Consider the following 24,635-nt stretch of genomic DNA (forward strand, 5'->3'; position numbering starts at 1 on the left):
ATCAAGATCCAACTCTACACCCTAATGTTATTCCCTGTGGAATCCAGTGTACCTCGCAGAAAGAGATTTAACAATGGTAAGACTTACCATAATCTCCCTTTTGGAGAGAGGGCATTTTTTACATATAGTTTGAAGGGGGTACTGTCACAAAGCACTATGAGTGAGGGCAAAGAGCATAAAAATTGGTGAATTTGTAGAAATTCAAAGGGGTTGAGTTGAAGGGGGTGAAGGAGTTTTCTATTGTAAATCAGACAGGGATAACCATTGGCCTCGGTTGTCAAAATCATCTTGGAATTTAAACCCAAGTTGGGTCCAAGTATGGAATCTCGTAACCGAGGATGCCGGAGGAAACAAGGGGTTCTGCCAAATAGGGGTCAAGGGTGAGGGAAGGGAGGTAAGGTTCATCTCTACAGAATAACATTCCCAGAGTTTAAGGTTAAATTTAATGGTGGGAAGTAGTTTGGATGTTGGGGGTCGGGATGTGGAGGATAGACCCCATAAGGGGCCAAATCTTGGAGGTTAATGTAGGCCGATTCAATATCCAGCCAGGAAACAGCCAGAGGGAGTATAAGAGGTTACAATATGGGAGAAATGAGAGGCCAGATAGTACAGTTTAATATCGGGAAGGCCTCTGTCGTCGGCGGGAACCAGACTTTTCAAAATGCTGTCAGCAATACGTTGGGGCCTGTGGTTCCAAATAAAATGGACAAGGGCTTTTTGAATATTGCGAAGGAAGGAAGCACGAACAGCTACAGGAAGGGTCTGGAAGAGATAAAGCCATTTGGAAATTATATTCATCTTAACGGCGATTATCCTACCCAGCCACGAAATAAGACTGTTCCAAGATAATAGGTCAGATTGTGTTTTGGAGAATAGAGGTGGGAAGTTTTCACGGAAGAGAGAGTCATAGTGAGAGGTCGGATAAATCCCCAGATATTTGATCTTTTTGGGTTGCCATTTGAAGTTGAAATTATTTCTAATGTTTTCGGCTTCCTGGGGGGAAACGTGGAGCAGCATGGCCTCTGATTTGGAGTAGTTAATCTTCTAGCCCAAAACAATACTGTAAGATCGAAGGATCGAGAATAGATTTGGGAGAGCTATAGCCGGTTGAGTCAGGGAGAGGAGGATATCGTCCACGAAGAGAGAGATTTTGGAGTCTGTATGGTCCACTTGTATACCATGTATATCATGATGGGATCTAATGTGGGAAGCAAGTGGTTCAATTATAAGGTCAAATATCTGTCGGGACAGGGGGCTTCCCTGGCGTGTGCCATTAGAGATGTGGACTGGGGCAGACGGCACACCATTGATCAGCACCATAGTGGAAGAGGTAGAATATAGTGCCAGGACACCAATGAAAAAGTCACCAGACAAGCCATAGGCCTCGAGAGCAGTTTTCAGGAAACTCCAGGAGATTCTATCAAAAGCTTTTTCAGCATCTAAAGAAAGCATAATAGTAGGGGATCTCCTGGAGTTTGAGATATGAATAAGATCGACAGAGCATCTGGTATTGTCCCTCGCCTGGCTTCCCAGAATAAACCCCACTTGGTCATAATGGATCAAGGATGGGAGATACGGGTTCAGGCGGTTTGCCAGGAATTTAGCGAATATCTTTAAATCTAGATTCAGGAGGGAAATAGGCCGGTAGCTAGCACAGTTAAGTAAATGTTTACCTTCTTTAGGGATCACAACAATTCTAGCCTCCAACATCTCAGAAGGAAAAGGGTCACCATGGATTATCTTATTGAAGTGGGACTGGAGATGGGGGGTGAGCCGATCATGGATTTTTTTTATAATATAGAGCTGTAAACTCATCTGGCCAGGAGATTTGTCTTTTTTTTTTTTTTTTTATAGCTTTTATAGTTTGAGCAATTTCACTGTTAAGATGATCCAATGCGGTCTGAGATAATTTGGGCAGGTTAGATTCTGAGAGGAAGCCAGAAATCAGGTAAGAGTGATACGGAGAGGATGAGGCAAGAGAAGGAGATGGAAGGTTATACAAGTCAGTATAATAGTCTTAAAAGGCAGCCCTTATGGCAGCGGGGTCATGAACCAGGCGGTTGTGGGGATCTCTAATTGAGATTATATTTTTTTTGGGTTCTAGCAGATTGAATTTGCCAGAATTTTGTCTGCCTTGTCCCCTTTTTCATAAAAAGACTGGCGAAGCCATTTAAGACATTCAGCAACTTGTCTGGATAGAAAGAGATCAAGTTCCGCCTTAACTGTGTGGAGTACAGACAGAATAGTCGGGTCAGAAGATGATTTATGCTGTGATTCTAAGGCGTGAAGTTTAATGGAAAGTTTGTTAAACTGGGTGAGGGATTCAGTTTTCTTTTTGGAAACCATGCTGATAATATGCCCCCGGTGGACAGCCTTGTGTGCCAACCAAAGAGTAGATCTAGGAATATCTGGGGAGTCATTCAGAGCAAAATAGTCAGAAAGCTGGTCTTGGAGATGGGACAGGATCTCCGGGTGGTGGAGTAAAGAGTCGTTAAGGCGCCATGTCATAGGACAAGGGCGAGAGAGGAAACCGGAGATATCGCAAGATATAGGTGCATGATCGGACCAAATAAGAAGGTGAATAAGGACAGATTGGAGATTAAGAGCATATTTGTAGCTGAGCAGGATCATATCGATGCTGGAGTATGAGTTGTGGGGTGAGGAATAGAATGTGTAGTCACATGCAGATGGATCATTCATCCTCCAGGAGTCATACAGGAGCTGGGACTTCATGAGACGGAGGAGAGACCTACAGCGGAGAGAGTCCGATGAAGGGGTCGAGGGTACAGGAGCAGAATGGTCCAATGTGGGATTTAGAACAGAGTTAAAATCTCCTGCAAGAATGAGTTCTCCTTGTCTAAATTGAGTAAGGAGGGTATCTAGTTTGGCAAAAAATAAATCTTGGTGCTGATTAGGGGCATATATGTTAGCCAGTGTACATAATTTATTATTAAGTTTCACCACTTATATAAGGAAACTTCCCTCTTTGTCAGTATGGGAATCAATAAGTTCAAATTAAGGTGGCGAGCAATCAGGTTTGCGACCCCTCCTTTTTTTAGCTGTATGGTCTTGTGCATAGAAGGAGTCAGGGTACGGCTTACAACGTAGTTAAGGATGGGAGTTATGTAAAAAATGAGTCTCCTGGACAAAAACCAAATCACCCTTGTGGAGTTTTAGAGGCAAAGAGTTTTCCCTGTTTTGGAGGGCTATTAAGCCCTTTTGCAACTACTTTTTAAAACATATTGTTTTACATAAGCAACGTTACAGTATTCATGGATCTGTTGATTTATATATAAGGTGCAGTATATATCAAATACAGCTAAATACTAAAATTTGCTTTATTTAAAACTTGTACTCTGAATAAATATCTAAAATTACACGTTTTTATTGTTTAGATGCCCTATTCATTAAAGTATATCTCTACCCCATCAATTACCAAATGGATCTGTTTAGAAATGCTTTAGATTGTGAATAAGTACATACAGTATATGGGCCACAGTCCCAGGCACACATTATATTTCTGACTTATCTGGAGGCTCAGTCACATAGTAGCTTATTACAGGGAACATTTGCATTAACACAGATTTGAGGAACACATTGCTTCTCGGAAAGTATCCCCTTGTAAGCGGTGATGGAATAGAAGCCATTACATGCACTGTACTAGCTTATTTCTAGCTAACTAGTAATAACAAAACAAAAACTAATTATATTAATAATGATGCAGTATGCATGTTAAATTAGTGTCTTTACTGCCCTACAGATTTTTCCCCTCTCTATTTATAGTCCTTGCGCTAAATCATTGTATCCACCCTCCAAATTACACTCTGTCCAATTGGCTGTCCACATTGATGGCTAAACTGGAAATAGGTCCAGGTATTCAGTGGTCATGTCACATATGTGGAGCATAAGATTATGCATCTCACCAAGGATGCTGCTAAGACCCTCATACTTTTACTAGTCATCTCCAGATTGGGCTTCTGTATTCTCATCCTATCTTGCCTCCATGACAAATACCTCTATCCACTCCAATCTATCCTCAATGCTGCTGCCTTGTTCATCTTCCTCGCCAAATGTGCTATGTCCACCTCCCCACTCTTACAAGCTCTACACTGGCTTCCTTTCCCCTTCAGTATCCAATTCAAGCTTCTCTCACTCATAAGACCCTCACCCATTCCTCTCCCACTTACATATCTGGCATTATCTCCCTACATTCCCACCCATTTTCTTCACTCCACAAATGCATGCTCCCTCTCCTGCCAAGTGATTACTACTCCCTATCTCTAAAATTCTCTACCTTTCCTCAATAGACTTTGCACCGCTCTACAAAACTTCAAGTGGGCTTTCTTCTTGGTCATACCCAGTCGACTCTCATCCTAAGCCTCTGTTCCATGCTCACTATCTACCCCATCTGTGTCACCCTTGTCTGTCTGCCCCTCCCCTTTAAAATGTAAACTTTCACGAGCAGGGGCCTCTTCAATCATGTGCTTTTCTTCTCTTACTTAGACTATCTCCTACACCATACTCCTTATAACGGCACACAGCACTGAGTTTTGGCCACCAAGATGCTTATTTTATTGTCATGTCCATTGATGCAGTAATGTTTAAATACCATGTACTTATCCTACATTGTCTTGTACTGTAAGTCACTGTCTTTCTTGTTTTGTTCATTTGTTTGTGTACTTTGTTAGGCGCTGCGAGACCCTTGTGGCGCCATATAAATTAAGGATGGTAATATTATTAAGTGCTGTGTTTATTTAAATGTGTGTGAAGTTTATTTTTTATGTTGCTGGTTGTTTATTTGTGGATATACCAAAAGTGGGTTTACTTGGTAATTAATGATTTTTTATTGTTTTTTTTTGTCGTCCCATCAGAGTGATGCGTTGCAACTCTGCACAAAGATCAGCAGTGCCATTGATAGGGTGGATCAAATGTACACCTCCGAATTTGAAGCGGAGGTGGATGAATCGGAATCTTCCACTCTGCAGCAGTATTACCGTGAAGCAATGATTCAAGGTTATAACTTTGGTTTTGAGGTAAGCTTTCATAAATTGCATCTTCTACCTCTTTTGTCGTATTGTGTATGTGGTATGACATTTCAGTCTGGGATCAGAGAGGCAGATGTATTAACGGGATCCGGTCTGAAGATCGACAGTATCTAGGTCGACAATGTTTAGGTCGACCACTATAGGTCGACAGTCACTAGGTCGACATGGATGGAAGGTCGACAGGGTTTCTAGGTCGACATGTGCTAGGTCGACAGGTCTAAAGGTCGACATGAGTTTTTCAAATTTTTTTCCTTTTTTTGAATTTTTTCATACTTAACGATCCACGTGGACTACGATTGGAACGGTAATCTGTGCCGAGCGGAGCGAAGGCACCATGCCCGAAGCATGGCGAGCGAACGCGGTGCACTAATTTGGGATCCCGGTAACTCTACGAAGAAAACGACCCAAAAAAAAAAAATCCTCATGTCGACCTTTAGACCTGTCGACCTAGCACATGTCGACCTAGAAACCCTGTCGACCTTCCATCCATGTCGACCTAGTGACTGGCTACCTATAGTGGTCGACCTAAACATTGTCGACCTAGATACTGTCGATTTGATGAACCACACCCGTATTAACCTGGAGAAGGCTTAAGGAAGTGATAAACCAGTGATATGTGCAAGGTGATGAAGGCAGCAGCCAATCAAATCCTAACTGTTAATTTCTCTGACGTCCTAGTGGATGCTGGGGACTCCGTAAGGACCATGGGGAATAGACGGGCTCCGCAGGAGACTGGGCACTCTAAAAGAAAGATTAGGTACTATCTGGTGTGCACTGGCTCCTCCCTCTATGCCCCTCCTCCAGACCTCAGTTAGAATCTGTGCCCGGCCAGAGCTGGATGCACCTAGTGGGCTCTCCTGAGCCTGCTAGTAAAGAAAGTAATGTTAGGTTTTTTATTTTCAGTGAGATCTGCAGGCAACAGACTCACTGCTACGTGGGACCGAGGGGAGAGAAGCAAACGTACCTGTTCACAGCTAGGTTGCGCTTCTTAGGCTACTGGACACCATTAGCTCCAGAGGGTTCGAACACAGGCAAAGGTCCTCGGTCGTCCGTTCCCGGAGCCGCGCCGCCGTCCCCCTCGCAGAGCCAGAAGATCAGAAGTTGGTGATGAAATCGGCGGCTGAAGACTCCTGTCTTCATTAAGGTAGCTCACAGCACCGCAGCTGTGCGCCATTGCTCCCACTGCACACCACACACTCCGGTCACTGTAGGGTGCAGGGCGCTGGGGGGGGGGAAGGCAGCAATAAGAATACCTTTGCCCTGGGCAGCAATAAGAATACCTTTGGCATAAAAAAGACACATAATACAGTCTGTGACTGTATATGTGTAAAACCCCCGCCATTTTTTAGTCAGAAACAGCGGGACAGAAGCCCGCCGCTGAGGGGGCGGGGCCTTCTTCCTCAGCACACCAGCGCCATTTCTCTTCACAGCTCCGCTGGAAGGACGCTCCCCAGGCTCTCCCCTGCAGTCTCCTGGCACTAAGAGGGTAAAAAGAGAGGGGGGGCACATTAATTTAGGCAAAAGGTAGATTGATACAGCAGCTATTAGGAAAAATTCACTTCTGGTAGTGTGTATCCCTATGTATATAGCGCTGTGGTGTGTGCTGGCATACTCTTTCTCTGTCTCCCCATAGACCTTGTGGGGTCCTGTCCTCAGTCAGAGCATTCCCTGTGTGTGTGCTGTGTGTCGGTACGGCAGTGTCTACATGTTTGATGAGGAGGGTTACGTGGAGACGGAGCAAGTGCAGATAAATGTGGTGCCTTTATCACCTTGCACATATCACTGGTTTATCACTTCCTTATGCCTTCTCTAGGTTAATACATCTGCCCCATAATTTGTTATATTGAGATCATAATAAATGTTATCAGCTGGCTTTTTTTGTTGTTGTTTTTTGTTTTTGTTTTTTTTTGGAGACCCCTGGCAGCCTTAGTAATAACTCTTTCTGTTTAGGTAGTACACACAAATACATTTATTACAAAATGCTAGTTTTACTTTAATTTTCTCTGCCTTTGGCAGAATGCTTAATTTGTCCACTTCAGATATTTAATTTCTTTGTAAGACTTTGGTAACATTTTCCCCCTTTTTTTCCAAAATTCTTAACTAATTGCATAGATTCAATACAGCTATAACTTTGCCATATTGTCATTTAGGATTTGGATTGTACAATATGGTTTGTAAACGTCCTCTGTTATCTTTCTGATTTCACTCATAATTTTTTTATATAGCCTTTATCACTGTGTGAACAGATGTAAGCACGTGTCCTGATAGAGGTGTGGTTATAATGAGATTTGACTTTGTGAAAAAAAAACAATGGTACATATTGTTACTGGTTTTAGCAATTATTATCTATAAATCTGTCAGCTGTAACTTGGCCCCACCTAATACCGTTTTTGTTTAGGAGTTTGCCTTAAATGGCTTTGCCTACATTCAGTAAATGGAAAAATAACTAAGCAGCTTCCTCTGCAAGAATGAAGCTCTTAACCTTTTCCTTGCCAGTGCTTTGCTGCAGTACATTATTTTTTAATTGCACTTAGAAAAAAACAAAAACAAATAAACAATACTTTAAATTGAATGGAAACTTGTTTCCTATTAACAAAATAAAGTTTGCGCTGGGTAAGTGAATCAAATCCATAAAAAAAGGCTGCAGCAAAATCAGTTTTTTTCTAGAAAAGGAAATTTGTTCTCACCTGTTAAATAATTTTCTTGGAATCCATAAGGGATGCAGGCTTTACACTAGGCTTTACACGGTATTGTTTGTGAGCTGCAGTCTGGGCACCAAATGGAATGGTTTCTTCTCCCTGCAGCCCAGGCTCCCTCTCTCCAATACCTCACCCCCAGCCACTAGAGAACAAGTTAAGTTAACAAGCTTAAGGAGTTGAGTAAGAGAAAGGAAAAGGTAACAGTGTAAAACCCCCACAAGCTTTGTGCATCATGGTGGGCGCCTTTGTCCCCTATGAACTCCCATAAAAGGATTTAACAGGTAAGAAAATAAATCTTCTTTTCTCTTTCATCTTTTCATCAATAGGGTATAAAGGCTTTGCTCTGGGACTTCCCAAAGCAGTCCCCATAATGAAGGGAACACTCCACCCTTCTCCCAAAAGTTGCATCTGCAGAGGTGAAGGTCAAAAGAATAAAAATTGATGAATGTATATGCAAAGGAACATGTGGCTGCTTTACAAAGCTGCTCCGCAGAGGTGCCACATCTAGCTGCCCAAGAGGTTCCCAGTGACCGGGTGGAATGAGCCCACACCACGTCAGGGGTATGAAGGTCTGCAGAAGAATATGCCTGGTAGATAGTCAAACAGAGCTACAGTATCTGTCCAAAGTCTGCTTAGTAGCTGGCCAGTCCTGTTTGTTTACGTTATACAGGATATAGAGAGAATTTGTTTCTGAAATTACCTTGCCTTGTCCACTGAGATCTGGAGTGCCCTCCAAAACATCCAAGGAGGCCTGCTTCAGAGAAGGATCTGGTATCTGATCATGGCCCTATCCATGGCACGTAGCATATAAAAACCAGCAGTGCTCTTAGAGACTTGGAAGCGCTTGTGAAGGTGAACCTATACCTCTGCTAGGAGGTTCTCAAGTTGCACAGAGGAAGGGAACTCGGCAGCCACCACCTTGTGATGTTTAAAAACCTGGGCATCTGACTTAAATGTCTGGTCAGATTCCTTGATCAAAAGTGTCGCCTTAACTGCCTTGATCAGGACCTCAACATCCACTTGTGGTAGGGGGTCCTCTGGGATACAGGAGTTCTCGATATCCAGGGTTATGAAGACATTATCCTCGTGATCTGAAGATTCATAACCAAACAGAAGCGTAGAGCAGGCTTGCTCCTGGACAGGTTGTTCTTGTCTAGCATCTGTTAGAGAGATGTCGACACTTGCGCCAGACTCTGCACTGACTGAACGACTGGACCCATGGTGGTGCTATGATAGACGGCTGCAAATCACCCTGAGCAGGTAGCTTATTGGTTAACTAGCCCGCACCTGTAGATGGACTAGCAGGGGGGGAGAGCCTGGGGTTGCGAGCTGTTTAACGAAGTGCAACATTACCCATCCCGCTTCCAGACTAGAAGCTGTGTCCAAATGGACCTCTCACTTGCGTTGCTGTGTAATACAGGACACAGAGACCCTCATGGTCCGGAACCTGAGGAAAAAGCACTGCAGTACAGGTCCTATAGTTAAGCAAGACAGGAGCACACACCTCCCTGGCTGCCTTGTCATGGCTGAAATGAAATTCCTATGATGTCCTCGCACACAAAAGTTACCAAGACACAGGTGTGCTATGAAGGGGTAGTGCGCTGAATGTTAAAGCGCCACAACTATATTGATAATTGGGTCAATGTAGAAAATTGAAATAAGTAGGAATACCAATAAACAAATTGGTGTTAATGAACGTGTGTAATAAGTAAAAAAATATCTCAATATGGGGGGCGTGGCCTGTAGTAGCTAGGTGAAGGGAGCTTTTGCCGCTCATATCCTTGAATATATCCTGTTTTTGTAGCTGTTTTCTCCCCTGGATTCGGTTCTGCAGTGGTGTATTGTCTGCTGATCACCAGGAGCTCTGGGGAAGGATCCTGTGTGGTGCCTTTTGTCAGTTTTACAGAGATCTCTGCAGCCAGGCCTTCTCACACTGCGGCTTGGTGTCTCGTCTCCCAACTCCTGCGGCTGTTCGGGGACATTATACATACCTGAGTGCTGCCTCTTGGTTGTCTCCCGGCTGTGTTCTCCAGGATCGTGTGTAACCCCTGCTAGTGGCTTCTCCTCGACGTACGCCTGTCTGCTGCTGTGTTTGGGGCGTGCTGGGCGCGGGCTGCCGCCATCTTGTTGCTGTCCTCATCGGCTGCAGCACGGATCGCCTGTCTGCTCAGACGCCTTTTGGGTGATGGATGCGGTCTTTACAGCGTGACAATACTACTGCTGTGGCTGTGTCTTCTTCTTATTCCCTGCTTCTGTAGTCATCTGGCTGGTGGCTCCCGCTGTAGGTCTGTTGGTGGGCTCTGGTGGTGTGCTAGCCGCCGCCATCTTGCCACGGGCCTCCTGTTTGGCTTGAATTCACAACTTACCGATGGCTAATTCTGTGCAGCAAATACTTCAAGCAATCCTTGCCTCTACGCAGAGGCTCCTTACGAAGCTCGGAGATGTGGTAGCTGTACCTCTGCATTCTGTCACTGCGGTCTGCGCTCATGGCGTCCCGTCGCAACTTCTGGATTTCTCCTTCCTGAGGGATGTGATTCCAACTGTTATGGATATTGCCTTAGTCCGTGGGTGTCAAGACTCGATTATGGGCTTTTTGAAGATCCGTTCTACACCTTCGCTGCCGGTGGTGATATTTCCAGATCAGTTACTCCCATGCCTCAAATACCTTTCGGGACATCCCTGCGCTGGCGGGAGGTTCCTGGACTTATCTTTTAAGTACTTTGTGCCCCGATGTGTCTATCCTTGGATAACCAGAGACGAGACTGATACTGTGATATTGCACGCGATGGAGGCCTGGCCGGATTGATTCTCATCTTTGTTACCAGTATTTTTGTTTTATTATTTGTATATCTCTATTACCTGTATTTTTTTTTTGTATGGTAGAATCTTCTCCTATCTATGCAATACGTTTATATACTACTTAGTATGCTATATGGGAGGAACGCTGTATCCTTCTGTGGGAGAGCCGGACTTAGCCTAACTTAAGGTCATTAGTTTATTGCTCCTATTATTTTCGAGTCCTATTATCCTTTTGGAATAAAGTGTGTGTGTGTGTGTGGGGGGTTTGCTAGTTAGGGTAGTTAGAGCAGGGGATGGGGTTTTAGGGATCCAAGTATACCTGAGTTGGGGGAAGGCTATACAGGGTGGGGGGTTACAGGGGTGGTTTGTTTTTGTGGGTTTTGTTTTTTATTTTTTTGTGGCTGTTTGGCAGACGTTTTATACCCTATTGGATTATACTTAACAATGCTGTGTCTTTATAGTGACATGTGTTTGGGACTAGATACTCCCCATTTTATTCTGTGGATAGAATGTATGGGCTCACATGGCGCCTGTGGGCCTCTGCGTACTTTGGTATGGGGAGACAAACTATTTATACTGAATCGTATGTCATGTGTCCTCTTGATTTGCAATTTTTGTTGTATATTCTATATTCTGCCACGTATACCTGCACTTGCTACAGCATTTTCAGTTTGTTTTGTATTTGTATTTTTACAAACTTTAAAATCTCAATTAAAAATTACTGAATTTAAAAAAATATCTCAATATAGTGAATAAAAATGAAAAACCTAGTAAGTACACATTAGACACAGTATGTTAGAAATAGGGAGACAGTGTATAGAGTAAAAACAAAGTACTTCTGTACACTTAGCTACACGCACACAGAACATTAAGTGCAATGAGCAACAGGGGAGAAAGGCGCTGAATGTATTAACTGAATACAAGAGTGAGGTATGCAAGAAGACAGGAGCCCGTGCTTCTCTCTGGAGAGTTGCTGAGGCAGGCTATGTAGTTAAAATGGCCGTCCACCTTCTCCTGGAGGGTGGAAAGAGAGGAGGAGTGTACCCTGTTGTAGTTTTGCGCCCTTGTACAGGGCCACTTATAGTAAACACTTGCTACACAGGCTGAGGCAGTGACATCTAAAGATGCATACAGCTCTGCACATGGGAGATGTGGGCATGTTTCAATATACACTGCTCAGAAAACTAAAGGGAACACTAAAATAACACATCCTAGATCTGAATGAATATAATATTCTTATTAAATACTTTGTTCTTTACATAGTTGAATGTGCTGACAACAAAATCACACACAAATTATCAATGGAAATCAAATTTCTCTGACGTCCTAGTGGATGCTGGGAACTCCGTAAGGACCATGGGGAATAGACGGGCTCCGCAGGAGACTGGGCACTCTAAAAGAAAGATTAGGTACTATCTGGTGTGCACTGGCTCCTCCCTCTATGCCCCTCCTCCAGACCTCAGTTAGATTTCTGTGCCCGGCCGAGCTGGATGCACACTAGGGGCTCTCCTGAGCTCCTAGAAAGAAAGTATATGTTAGGTTTTTTATTTTACAGTGAGACCTGCTGGCAACAGGCTCACTGCAACGAGGGACTAAGGGGAGAAGAAGCGAACCTACCTGCTTGCAGCTAGCTTGGGCTTCTTAGGCTACTGGACACCATTAGCTCCAGAGGGATCGACCGCAGGACCCGTCCTTGGTGTTCGTTCCCGGAGCCTCGCCGCCGTCCCCCTTACAGAGCCAGAAGCATAAAGATGGTCCGGAAAATCGGCGGCAGAAGACTTCAGTCTTCACCAAGGTAGCGCACAGCACTGCAGCTGTGCGCCATTGCTCCTCATACACACTTCACACTCCGGTCACTGAGGGTGCAGGGCGCTGGGGGGGGGGCGCCCTGAGCAGCAATAAAAACACCTTGGCTGGCAAAATCACAATATATAGCCCCAGAGGCTATATATGTGATAATTACCCCTGCCAGAATCCATAAAGAAGCGGGAGAAAAGTCTGCAAAAAAGGGGCGGAGCTTTCTCCCTCGGCACACTGGCGCCATTTTCTCTTCACAGTGAAGCTGGAAGACAGCTCCCCAGGCTCTCCCCTGTAGTTTTCAGGCTCAAAGGGTTAAAAAGAGAGGGGGGGCACTAAATTTAGGCGCAATATTGTTTATACAAGCAGCTATTGGGGAAAATTCACTCAGTGATAGTGTTTATCCCTACATTATATAGCGCTCTGGTGTGTGCTGGCATACTCTCTCTCTGTCTCCCCAAAGGGCTGTGTGGGGTCCTGTCCTCAGTCAGAGCATTACCTGTGTGTGCGCGGTGTGTCGGTACGGCTGTGTCGACATGTTTGATGAGGAGGCTTATGTGGAGGCGGAGCAGATGCCGATAAATGGGGTGTCGCCCCCTGCAGGCCGACACCAGAGTGGATGGATAGGTGGAAGGTATTAACCGACAGTGTCAACTCCTTACATAAAAGGCCTGATGACGTAACAGCTATGGGACAGCCGGCTTCTCAGCCCGCGCCTGCCCAGGCGTCTCAAAGGCCATCAGGGGCTCAAAAACGCCCGCTCCCTCAGATGGCAGACACAGATGTCGACACGGAGTCTGACTCCAGTGTCGACGAGGTTGAGACATATACACAATCCACTAGGAACATCCGTTACATGATCCCGGCAATAAAAAATGTGTTACACATTTCTGACATTAACCCAAGTACCACTAAAAAAGGGTTTTATGTTTGGGGAGAAAAAGCAGGCAGTGTTTTGTTCCCCCATCAAATGAGTGAATGAAGAGTGAAAAAGCGTGGGTTCCCCCGATAAGAAACTGGTAATTTCTAAAAAGTTACTGATGGCGTACCTTTTCCCGCCAGAGGATAAGTTACGCTGGGAGATATCCCCTAGGGTGGATAAGGCGCTCACACGTTTGTCAAAAAAGGTGGCACTGCCGTCTTAGGATACGGCCACTTTGAAGGTACCTGCTGATAAAAAGCAGGAGGCTATCCTGAAGTCTGTATTTACACACTCAGGTACTAGACTGAGACCTGTAGATAGTGCTGCTGCAGCGTGGTCTGTAACCCTGTCAAACAGGGATACTATTTTGCGAACATAAGACGTCGTCTTATATATGAGGGATGCACAGAGGGATATTTTGCCGGCTGGCATCCAGAATTAATGCAATGTCCATTCTGTCAGGAGGGTATTAGAGACCCGACACTGGACAGGTGATGCTGACTTTAAAAGGCACATAGAGCCTTATAAGGGTGAGGAATTGTTTGGGGATGGTCTCTGGGACCTCGTATCCACAGCAACAGCTGGGAAGAAAAATTTTTACCTCAGGTTTCCTCACAGCCTAAGAAAGCACTGTATTATCAGGTACAGTCCTTTCGGCTTCAGAAAAGCAAGCGGGTCAAAGGCGCTTCCTTTCTGCACAGAGACGAGGGAAGAGGGAAAAAGCTGCACCAGTCAGCCAGTTCCCAGAATCAAAATTCTTCCCCCGCTTCCTCTGAGTCCACCGCATGATGCGGGGGCTCCACAGGCGTAGCCAGGTACGGTGGGGGGCCGCCTCAAAAATTTCAGCGATCAGTGGGCTCGCTCACAGGTGGATCCCTGGATCCTTCAAGTAGTATCTCAGGGGTACAGGCTGGAATTCGAGGCGTCTCCCCCCCGCCGTTTCCTCAAATCTGCCTTGCCGACAACTCCCTCAGGCAGGGAGGCTGTGCTAGAGGCAATTCACAAGCTGTATTCCCAGCAGGTGATAGTCAAGGTGCCCCTACTTCAACAAGGACGGGGTTACTATTCCACACTGTTTGTGGTACCGAAACCGGACGGTTCGGTGAGACCCATTTTAAATTTGAAGTCCTTGAACACATACATAAAAAAATTCAAGTTCAAGATGGAATCGCTCAGGGCGGTTATTGCAAGCCTGGAGGAGGGGGATTACATGGTATCCCTGGACATCAAGGATGCTTACCTACATGTCCCCATTTACCATCTTCACCAGGAGTACCTCAGATTTGTGGTACAGGATTGCCATTACCAATTCCAAACACTGCCGTTTGGACTGTCCACGGCACCGAGGGTCTTTACCAAGGTAATGGCAGAAATGATGATACTCCTTCGAAAAAAGGGAGTTTTTAATTATCCCGTACTTGGACGATCTCCTTATAAAGGCGAGGTCCATGGAGCAGTTGTTGGTCGGAGTAGCACTATCTCGGGAAGTGCTACAACAGCACGGATGGATTCTATACATTCCAAAGTCACAGCTGGTTCCTACCACACGCCTGCTGTTCCTGGGGATGGTTCTGGACACAGAACAGAAAAAAAAGTGTTTCTCCCGCAGGAGAAAGCCAAGGAGCTGTCATCTCTAGTCAGAAACCTCCTGAAACCAAAACAGGTATCGGTGCATCACTGCACACGAGTCCTGGGGAAAATGGTAGCTTCTTACGAAGCAAAATTCCATTCGGCAGGTTCCATGCAAGAACCTTTCAGTGGGACCTCTTGGACAAGTGGTCGGAATCGCATCTTCAGATGCATCGGCTGATACCCTGGTCCTTGGAGACAGGGTTATCTCTACTGTGGTGGCTGCAGAGTGCTCATCTTCAAGAGGGCCGCAGATTCGGCATACAGGACTGGGTCCTGGTAACCACGGATGCCAGCCTTCAAGGCTGGGGGGCAGTCACACAGGGAAGAAATTTCCTATGACTTTGGTCAAGTCAGGAGTCGTCCCTACACATAAATATTCTGGAACTGAGGGCCATTTACAATGACCTAAGTCTGGCAAGGCCTCTGCTTCAAAACCAGCCGGTACTGATCCAATCAGACAACATCACAGCAGTCGCCCATGTAAACCGACAGGGCGGCACAAGAAGCAGGATGGCGATGGCAGAAGCCACAAGGATTCTCCGATGGGCGGAAAATCACGTGTTAGCACTGTCAGCAGTGTTCATTCCGGGAGTGGACAACTGGGAAGCAGACTTCCTCAGCAGACACGACCGACACCCGGGAGAGTGGGGACTTCATCCAGAAGTCTTCCAACTGTTGGTAAACCGTTGGGAAAGGCCACAGGTGGACATGATGGCGTCCCGCCTAAACAAAAAACTAGATATTGCGCCAGGTCAAGGGACCCTCAGGCAATAGCTGTGGACGCTCTAGTGACACCGTGGGTGTACCAGTCGGTTTATGTATTCCCTCCTCTGCCTCTCATACCAAAGGTACTGAGAATAATAAGAAAACGAGGAGTAAGAACGATACTCGTGGTTCCAGATGGGCCAAGAAGAGCTTGGTACCCAGAACTTAAAGAAATAATATCAGAGGACCCATGGCCTCTACCGCTCAGACAGGATCTGCTACAGCAGGGGCCCTGTCTGTTCCAAGACTTACCGCGGCTGCGTTGGACGGCATGGCGGTTGAATTCCGGATCCTAAAGCAAAAGGGCATTCCGGAGGAAGTTATTCCTACGCTGATAAAAGCCAGGAAAGAAGTAACCGCAAACCATTATCACCGTATTTGGCGAAAATATGTTGCGTGGTGTGAGGCCAGGAAGGCCCCAACAGAGGAATTTCAGCTGGGTCGTTTTCTGCACTTCCTACAGTCAGGAGTGACTATGGGCCTAAATTTGGGTTCCATTAAGGTCCAGATTTCGGCTCTGTCGATTTTCTTCCAGAAAGAACTGGCTTCACTGCCTGGAGTTCAGACATTTGTAAAGGGAGTGCTACATATTCAGCCCCTTTTTTGTGCCTTCTGTGGCACCTTGGGATCTCAACGTGGTGTTGAGTTTCTTAAAATCACATTGGTTTGAGCCACTTAAAACTGTGGATTTGAAATATCTCACGTGGAAAGTGGTCATGTTATTGGCCTTGGCTTCGGCCAGGCGTGTGTCAGAATTGGCGGCTTTGTCATGTAAAAGCCCTTATCTGATTTTCCATATGGATAGGGCAGAATTGAGGACTCGTCCCCAGTTTCTCCCTAAGGTGGTATCAGCTTTTCATTTGAACCAACCTATTGTAGTGCCTGCGGCTACTAGGGACTTGGAAGATTCCAAGTTACTGGACGTAGTCAGGGCCTTAAAAATGTATATTTCCAGGACGGCTGGAGTCAGGAAAACTGACTCGTTTTTTTATCCTGTAGGCACCCAACAAAATAGGTGCTCCTGCCTCTAAGCAGACTATTGCTCGCTGAATTTGTAGCACAATTCAGCTGGAGCATTCTGCGGCTGGATTGCCGCATCCTAAATCAGTAACAGCCCATTCCACGAGGAAAGTGGGCTCATCTTGGGCGGCTGCCCGAGGGGTCTCGGCTTTACAACTTTGCCGAGCTGCAACTTGGTCAGGGGCAAACACGTTTGCTAAATTCTACAAATTTGATACCCTGGCTGAGGAGGACCTTGAGTTCTCTCATTCGGTGCTGCAGAGTCATCCGCACTCTCCCGCCCGTTTGGGAGCTTTGGTATAATCCCCATGGTCCTTACGGAGTTCCCAGCATCCACTAGGACGTCAGAGAAAATAAGATTTTACTCACCGGTAAATCTATTTCTCGTAGTCCGTAGTGGATGCTGGGCGCCCATCCCAAGTGCGGATTGTCTGCAATACTTGTATATAGTTATTGCCTAACTAAAGGGTTATTGTTGAGCCATCTGTTGAGAGGCTCAGTTATATTTCATACTGTTAACTATAGTATCACGAGTTATACGGTGTGATTGGTGTGGCTGGTATGAGTCTTACCCGGGATTCAAAATCCTTCCTTATTGTGTCAGCTCTTCCGGGCACAGTATCCTAACTGAGGTCTGGAGGAGGGGCATAGAGGGAGGAGCCAGTGCACACCAGATAGTACCTAATCTTTCTTTTAGAGTGCCCAGTCTCCTGCAGAGCCCATCTATTCCCCATGGTCCTTACGGAGTTCCCAGCATCCACTACGGACTACGAGAAATAGATTTACCGGTGAGTAAAATCTTATTTTATTAACCCATGTAGGTCTGGATTTGGAGTCGCACTCAAAATTAAAGTGGAAAAAACACACTACAGGCTGATCAAACTTTGATGTAATGTCCTTTAAACAAGTCAAAATGAGGCTCAGTAGTGTGTGTGGCCTCCACGTGCCTGTATGACCTCCCTACAATGCCTGGGCATGCTCCTGATGAGGTGGCGGATGGTCTCCTGTGGTGCAACGTGGCGTTGGTCGATGGAGCGAGACATGATGTCCCAGATGTGCTCAATTGGATTCAGGTCTGGGGAACGGGAGGGCCAGTCCATAGCATCGATGTCTTCATTTTGCAGGAACTGCTGACACACTCCAGCCACATGAGGTCTAGCATTGTCTTGCATTAGCAGGAACCCAGGGCCAACCGCACCAGCATATGGTCTCACAAGGGGTCTGAGGATCTCATCTCGGTACCTAATGGCAGTCAGGCTTCCTCTGGCGAGCACATGGAGGGCTGTGCGGCCCCCTAAAGAAATGCCACCCCACACCATTACTGACCCACTGCCAAACCAGTCATGCTGGAGGATGTTGCAGGCAGCAGAATGTTCTCCTTGGCATCTCCAGACTCTGTCACATGTGCTCAGTGAGAACCTGCTTTCATCTGTGAAGAGCACAGGGCGCCAGTGGCGAATTTGCTAATCTTGGTGTTCTCTGGCAAATGCCAAACGTCCTGCACGGTGTTGGGCTGTAAGCACAACCCCCACCTGTGAACGTCGGCCCTCATACCACCCTCATGGAGTCTGTTTCTGATCGTTGCTCCTCCTGTTCCTCCTTGCACAAAGGCGGAGGTAGCGGTCCTGCTGCTGGGTTGTTGCCCTCCTACGGCCTCCTCCACGTCTCCTGATGTGCTGGCCTATCTTCTGGTAGCGCCTCCATGCTGTGGACACTACGCTGACAGACACAGCAAACCTTGCCACTGCTCGCATTGATGTGACATCCTGGATGAGCTGCACTACCTGAGCCACTTGTGTGGGTTGTAGACTCCGTCTCATGCTACCACTAGAGTGAAAGCACCGCCAGCTTTCAAAAGTGACCAAAACATCAGCCAGAAAGCATAGGAGCTGAGAAGTGGTCTGTGGTCACCACCTGCAGAACAATTCCTTTATTGGGGGGTGTCTTGCTAATTGCCTATAATTCCCACCTGTTGTCTATTCCATTTGCACAACAGCATGTGAAATTGATTGTCAATCAGTGTTGCTTCCTAAGTGGACAGTTTGATTTCACAGAAGTGTGATTGACTTGGAGTTACATTGTGTTGTTTAAGTGTTCCCTTTATTTTTTTGAGCAGTGTATATACTCCTGATTTACTTCTAGCTTTACATCAGCCCCAGATTGTTTGCAAGTCTTACTTGCTTGATAACTACTTCATGGGATGTACATTAGAGACATCTTGAAGTGTAATTAATAAAAGAATTATCATGCAATACTTGTGATGTGCACAATAGAGCTTACTGTATATACACAATATAGCTTCTTAATTTTTGCTCAACTAGGCAGTGGTGTGTACAGGAAGCCACAGTTGTAGTAACTTTTTAGGTCGGAAGGGATTCCAACCGATTCAATATTTTCGACAAAGTTGAGTAATTGGATTTGCAGCAGGATGTCACACAGCCGCCCGACCTCACGGCAGCTTCCACCCGGCTCCAGCAAGTGAGGTCACGCTTGCTGGAGCCGGGTGGACACTGCCGTGAGGTCGGGCGGCTGTGTGACATCCTCCTGCAGCGCTACTGGTCTCCCCGCTGCTCCCCCCCCCCCCCCCCCTCCTCTGGGTCCCTCATCTCAATTCGACTTGAAAAAGTCGAATTGAGCTGAGATTGAATAGGGGAATGCATGTCGGAGTGGATCCAGCGCTAATTGAATATACCCCTAAATCTGATTTGATGTGTTAAAACCTGTATGTTACACATTTTGAGACACCAGTGATTTGTGACCTAAAAGCTTTATAACGTAATTAAATGCATAGTATATTATGTATAAAAAGGTGGACCTATTTTAACCCTCCTTTAAAAATGTTGAATAAGGCAGTGTTACTGAAATGAACATCTTTGTCTTTTAGTACCACAAAGAAGTAGTTCGCTTGATGTCTGGGAAATTCAGGCAGAAAATTGGTGACAAATACATCAGTTTTGCGAGGAAATGGATGAACTATGTGCTAACAAAATGTGAAAGTGGACGTGGCACCAGACCAAGGTAACCCACGTGGTAGAACATGGCTATTGCATAGTCCTACTGAGATGTCCTTTGTATCTTCCTTTAGATGCAGAAACGGAAATGGTAGTTTTCAACCACTTAACTAACAAATTATTTTTGAAAAAAACGCTCAGAAAATGTTGTTGTTTTTTTTTTTTTTTAATAAGTAAATTAGTTGTAAAATGTGTATTTAACCTTATTCACAATGATTTTATATTATTTTTTGATATTTGGAAGAAAAAAAAACACAAAACCCATTTTTTATCAAACATTGGAACATCGGTCACAGACATCGGAACATTGCGACCATCTGTTACATTATGGCTTTTATTTTGAAAGCCGGGACAGCCACCAGGTACACACGGGGTGTTTTTTTTTGGCGGGGGGGTTAATTTACACTTCCCCAGCGGCTGCTATTGTCTGAAGTCGCTGGGTGGGGGGTCCTGCCGTGCTGAACGATCAGCAGTGACCGGCAGCATGGCAAATAATGGTGATGGTGCAGGGGGGCAGAGGGTCCTTCTGGTATATTGGTATATTATATTTCAGTGTCCAGTGAATAAGTTTTGTACTTAAGAGATCAATCCAAACTAAAATTATTTTATCCCTGTGGAGAGATTCAAATCTTTTTTGAAATTTTTATTGCTTTTGAATGGTCATTTCATTTACATACACACAAACATACCTTCTAAATACGTTCTAAACGATGATAGAATATATATATATATATATATATATATATATATATATATATATATATATATATATATATATACACACACACACACACACACACACACACACACACACACACACACACACACACACGTGAAGATTATTTTATTTCGCATTTTTTTCCAACTTACATTCTTCCTAAATAGATTAAATGTTACATTTTATTGTTATTTTGTGCACCCAATACAGACTTTCTTCTTTATGAAATAAATTAGTTCGTTTCTGGTTTGTGGTAACACCCTCTTCTACTTTAATAAACAATTTGATAATCTAATTATAGATGTTTAGGGGTTAACACTAGTTTAATACAACTAGAGATATTTTCCCAGTGCAGTAGACATCCCCTTTCTCCTGTTTAGTATCTGCAATCTGGGCTAAGCGCCAAACCTTCAAATCCATGGCAGGTTGGAGAAGAATTGAATCGTTCTGCTCTAGGACAAAGCATCTTGATTTTCCTGTATATTAAAACCTTTATTTAATTTACAGTTGCACTAAAATGTTCATAAACACCTCACTTATGTTTTCTAGGTGGGCAACTCAAGGTTTTGACTATCTGCAAGCCATTGAACCAGTGTTCATTTCAGCACTTCCCGAAGATGACTTTCTGGTATGTTTTTTTTTTTTTTTTGTCTACACTGAAGTTTTGTTATAAATCATTTCATGTTCATTTGTGAAATGTACACTGCTCAAAAAAATAAAGTGAACACTAAAATAACACATCCTAGATCTGAATGAATGAAATATTCTTATTAAATACTTTGTTCTTTACATAGATGAATGTGCTGACAACAAAATCACACAAAAATTATCAATCAATGGAAATCAAATTTATTAACCCATGGAGGTCTGGATTTGGAGTCGCACTCAAAATTAAAGTGGAAAAACACACTACAGGCTGATCCAACTTTGCAGTAATGTCCTTAAAACAAGTCAAAATGAGGCTCAGTAGTGTGTGTGGCCTCCATGTGCCTGTATGACCTCCCTAAAACGCCGGGCATGCTCCTGATGAGGTGGCGGATGGTCTCCTGAGGGATCTCCTCCCAGACCTGGACTAAAGCATCCGCCAACTCCTGGACAGTCTGTGGTGCAACGTGGCGTTGGTGGATGGAACGAGACATGTCCCAGATGTGCTCAATTGGATTCAGGTCTGGGGAACGGGCGGGCCAGTCCATAGCATCAATGCCTTCGTCTTGCAGGATCTGCTGACACACTCCAGCCACATGAGGTCTAGCATTGTCTTGCATTAGGAGGAACCCAGGGCCAACCGCACCAGCATATGGTCTCACAAGGGGTCTGAGGATCTCATCTCGGTACCTAATGGCAGTCAGGCTACCTCTTGCGAGCACATGGAGGGCTGTGCGGCCCCCCAAAGAAATGCCACCCCACACCATTACTGACCCACTGCCAAACCAGTCTTGCTGGAGGATGTTGCAGGCAGCAGAATGTTCTCCTTGGCGTCTCCAGACTCTGTCACGTCTGTCACATGTGCTCAGTGAGAACCTGCTTTCATCTGTGAAGAGCACAGGGCGCCAGTGGCGAATTTGCCAATCTTGGTGTTCTCTGGCAAATGCCAAACGTCCTGCACGGTGTTGGGCTGTAAGCACAACCCCCACCTGTGGACGTCGGCCCTCATACCACCCTCATGGAGTCTTTTTCTGATCATTTGAGTAGACACATGCACATTTGTGGCTTGCTGGAGGTCATTTTGCAGGGCTCTGGCAGTACTCCTCCTGTTCCTCCTTGCACAAAGGCGAAGGTAGCGGTCCTGCTGCTGGGTTGTTGCCCTCCTACGGCCTCCTCCACGTCTCCTGATGTACTGGCCTGTCTCCTGGTAGCGCCTCCATGCTCTGGACACTACGCTGACAGACACAGCAAACCTTCTTGCCACAGCTCGCATTGATGTGCCATCCTGGATGAGCTGCACTACCTGAGCCACTTGTGTCGGTTGTAGGGAGGTCATACAGGCACGTGGAGGCCACACACACTACTGAGCCTCATTTTGACTAGTTTTAAGGACATTACATCAAAGTTGGATCAGCCTGTAGTGTGTTTTTCCACTTTAATTTTGTGTGTGACTCCAAATCCTGACCTCCATGGGTTAAAAAATTTGATTTCCATTGATAATTTTTGTGTGATTTTGTTGTCAGCACATTCAACTATGTAAAGAACAAAGTATTTAATAAGAATATTTCATTCATTCAGATCTAGGATGTGTTATTTCAGTGTTCCCTTTATTTTTTTGAGAAGTGTATTAACACATCCTTAGAATAGTTGTTTTCATTTAAATAAAAATCCTCAACTCTAATACATAACATTATAGTTCTCATGATCAATCTATTTTATGGAGGAACCTATGTTTTTGTTATTTAGTTGTGTTTTTTGTTTTTGTTTTTTGCTACTGTGCGCTAAGTTGCATACATGTGTAAAATAAACTTCAGAATCAATTTGCGAAATCAAGAAAGGAACAGTCCACTTCATATTTTACTGCACTTGAAAAGGTTTATTTAACATAGTATCTTCTCTAGGAAGTTTACCTGCTTATCCATGATTGCATGTAAACAACTCCTTTGACGTTTACCTGTATACACAAAGGCTCATTATACATACACTATTGGTCAAAAGTTTTAGAACACTCCCAGGTTTTATTTAAATTTATGCAGTGTGAACAATTTTATCTAAATTTTTGACTCCTCAAAGTAGTCACATTTTGCAGATATATCTGCCGAACACATGCGTGGCTTTCTTTCTACCACGGCAATCAAATAATGTTTGGGAAGTTCTTTACAACACTGTTACAGACGTCCCCACAATTGTTTTGCAATTGCAGGTTGCTTTGCTTTCACCCTTCTGTCCAATTCGTCCCAAACCAGCTCAATTGGGCTCTTAGCTGGAAATTATGCTGGCCATTTCATAATTTGAAGCCTGCTGTCTTATTTTTCTCAATGGTATGTGGCAGGGACAGCATGATTCCACATGAGGGTAATGTGGAACGACAGGCTTTCGCAGGGTTTGAGCAGCAGCAGGTCTGATGGAATCCAGTCCAGGTTTTGGAAGAGTCTGTTGTAAGCCACAGCTGGGCTGATTACTACCACTTGTCTGCTACATTTAAAAATCTGTGTGCCGTAGGTCAATGCTTCTGACTGTGGACCAGTCGCCAAGACGATAGGACTGGGGGTGTGGGGTTATGTTAGAAGCCATCTGGATTGCTATACCAACTTGTTAGAAGGTTGTGTATTACTAAACTGTGAACTGTATGCTGCTGCCTGGTACGGTCGTTCTGCTGTCAACTTGCTAAAGAAATAAAGAAACTACTTATACTTTATCCAGCGTACGTAATCCTTTACGCAGGTAGTTCTGACATAGCCTGGAGTTAGTTTTGGAGTTATTATCTTGCTGTAAGGAGGACCCTTGACAAACAGGGGTAGACCAGAAGGTGTTGCATGGTGCTGCAAAATGCCCTTTTGTTTCAGGGTTCCAGTCACTATGTGCAAGTTGCCGACTCTGGATTCAGACCATCACACTTTCTCCTCAATGGATGACAGTTGGTGTCACAATGGTGCATTTGCTGCTTCTCGGCATGTTTAAGCCCAAAATTTAAAAGGGCATTGTTTTTATTAACAAAACATATGGGTCATTGGGTATGTGTGACCGGCGGTCACAATACCGACACCGGGATCCTAGCAGTTAGATGGCTGGGGAGGGGAGCACAGCAAAGCCCTTTACAGGCTTGCTGCACTTGCCACGCAGCAGGCTCGGTGGCTCACTGTGCTCGCCCCAAGATCTATTCCCACTCTATGGATTTCGTGGACACCCACGAGTGGGAATAGTCCCTGTTGGCATATCGACCGGCGGGATTGTCAGATGCCGGGATCCCGGCGTCGTTGTTGTGACTGGTGGTCACATAAACGTAACCCCATATGGGGTGTGTTACTATTTTAAGCAATTGCTCTTTTAAACTTTAGGCTTGAATGCACTGGGAAGCAGTGAATAATAAATAAACCCTATAAAATGAGGATGAACCCTTTCACCTAATGGACAGTGACCGAAAACCCTGCTTTATGAACAAAATGTTTAAAATTTTCATTTAGTAGTCCACTGACTGCTTCATAGTCCAGGTATGACGCTTTCATTGCTGCAGAACAGGCAGGTGGCTATAATTCTTAACGCAGTACTTCTTGGTCCCTGCAAAAGGCCAATTTTTTTATT

At 45.0% G+C, this 24,635-nt stretch overlaps 1 protein-coding gene across 7 annotated transcripts in view; it reads left to right on the top strand.

Moving 5' to 3' along the window:
• MAP3K4 (mitogen-activated protein kinase kinase kinase 4) overlaps positions 1–24,635 on the top strand; it is a 219,894-nt gene that overhangs the window by 104,981 nt on the left and 90,278 nt on the right. For all 7 annotated transcript variants that reach the window (XM_063917525.1, XM_063917526.1, XM_063917523.1 and 4 more), the window contains 3 exons: positions 4,872–5,033; positions 19,564–19,697; positions 20,958–21,036. In XM_063917525.1, coding sequence (XP_063773595.1) covers positions 4,872–5,033; positions 19,564–19,697; positions 20,958–21,036 — 375 coding nt within the window. The remainder of the gene's footprint in view (positions 1–4,871; positions 5,034–19,563; positions 19,698–20,957; positions 21,037–24,635) is intronic.

Source organism: Pseudophryne corroboree, chromosome 4 (genome assembly GCF_028390025.1).
Source record: "Pseudophryne corroboree isolate aPseCor3 chromosome 4, aPseCor3.hap2, whole genome shotgun sequence".
NCBI classification, from domain to species: domain Eukaryota; kingdom Metazoa; phylum Chordata; class Amphibia; order Anura; family Myobatrachidae; genus Pseudophryne; species Pseudophryne corroboree.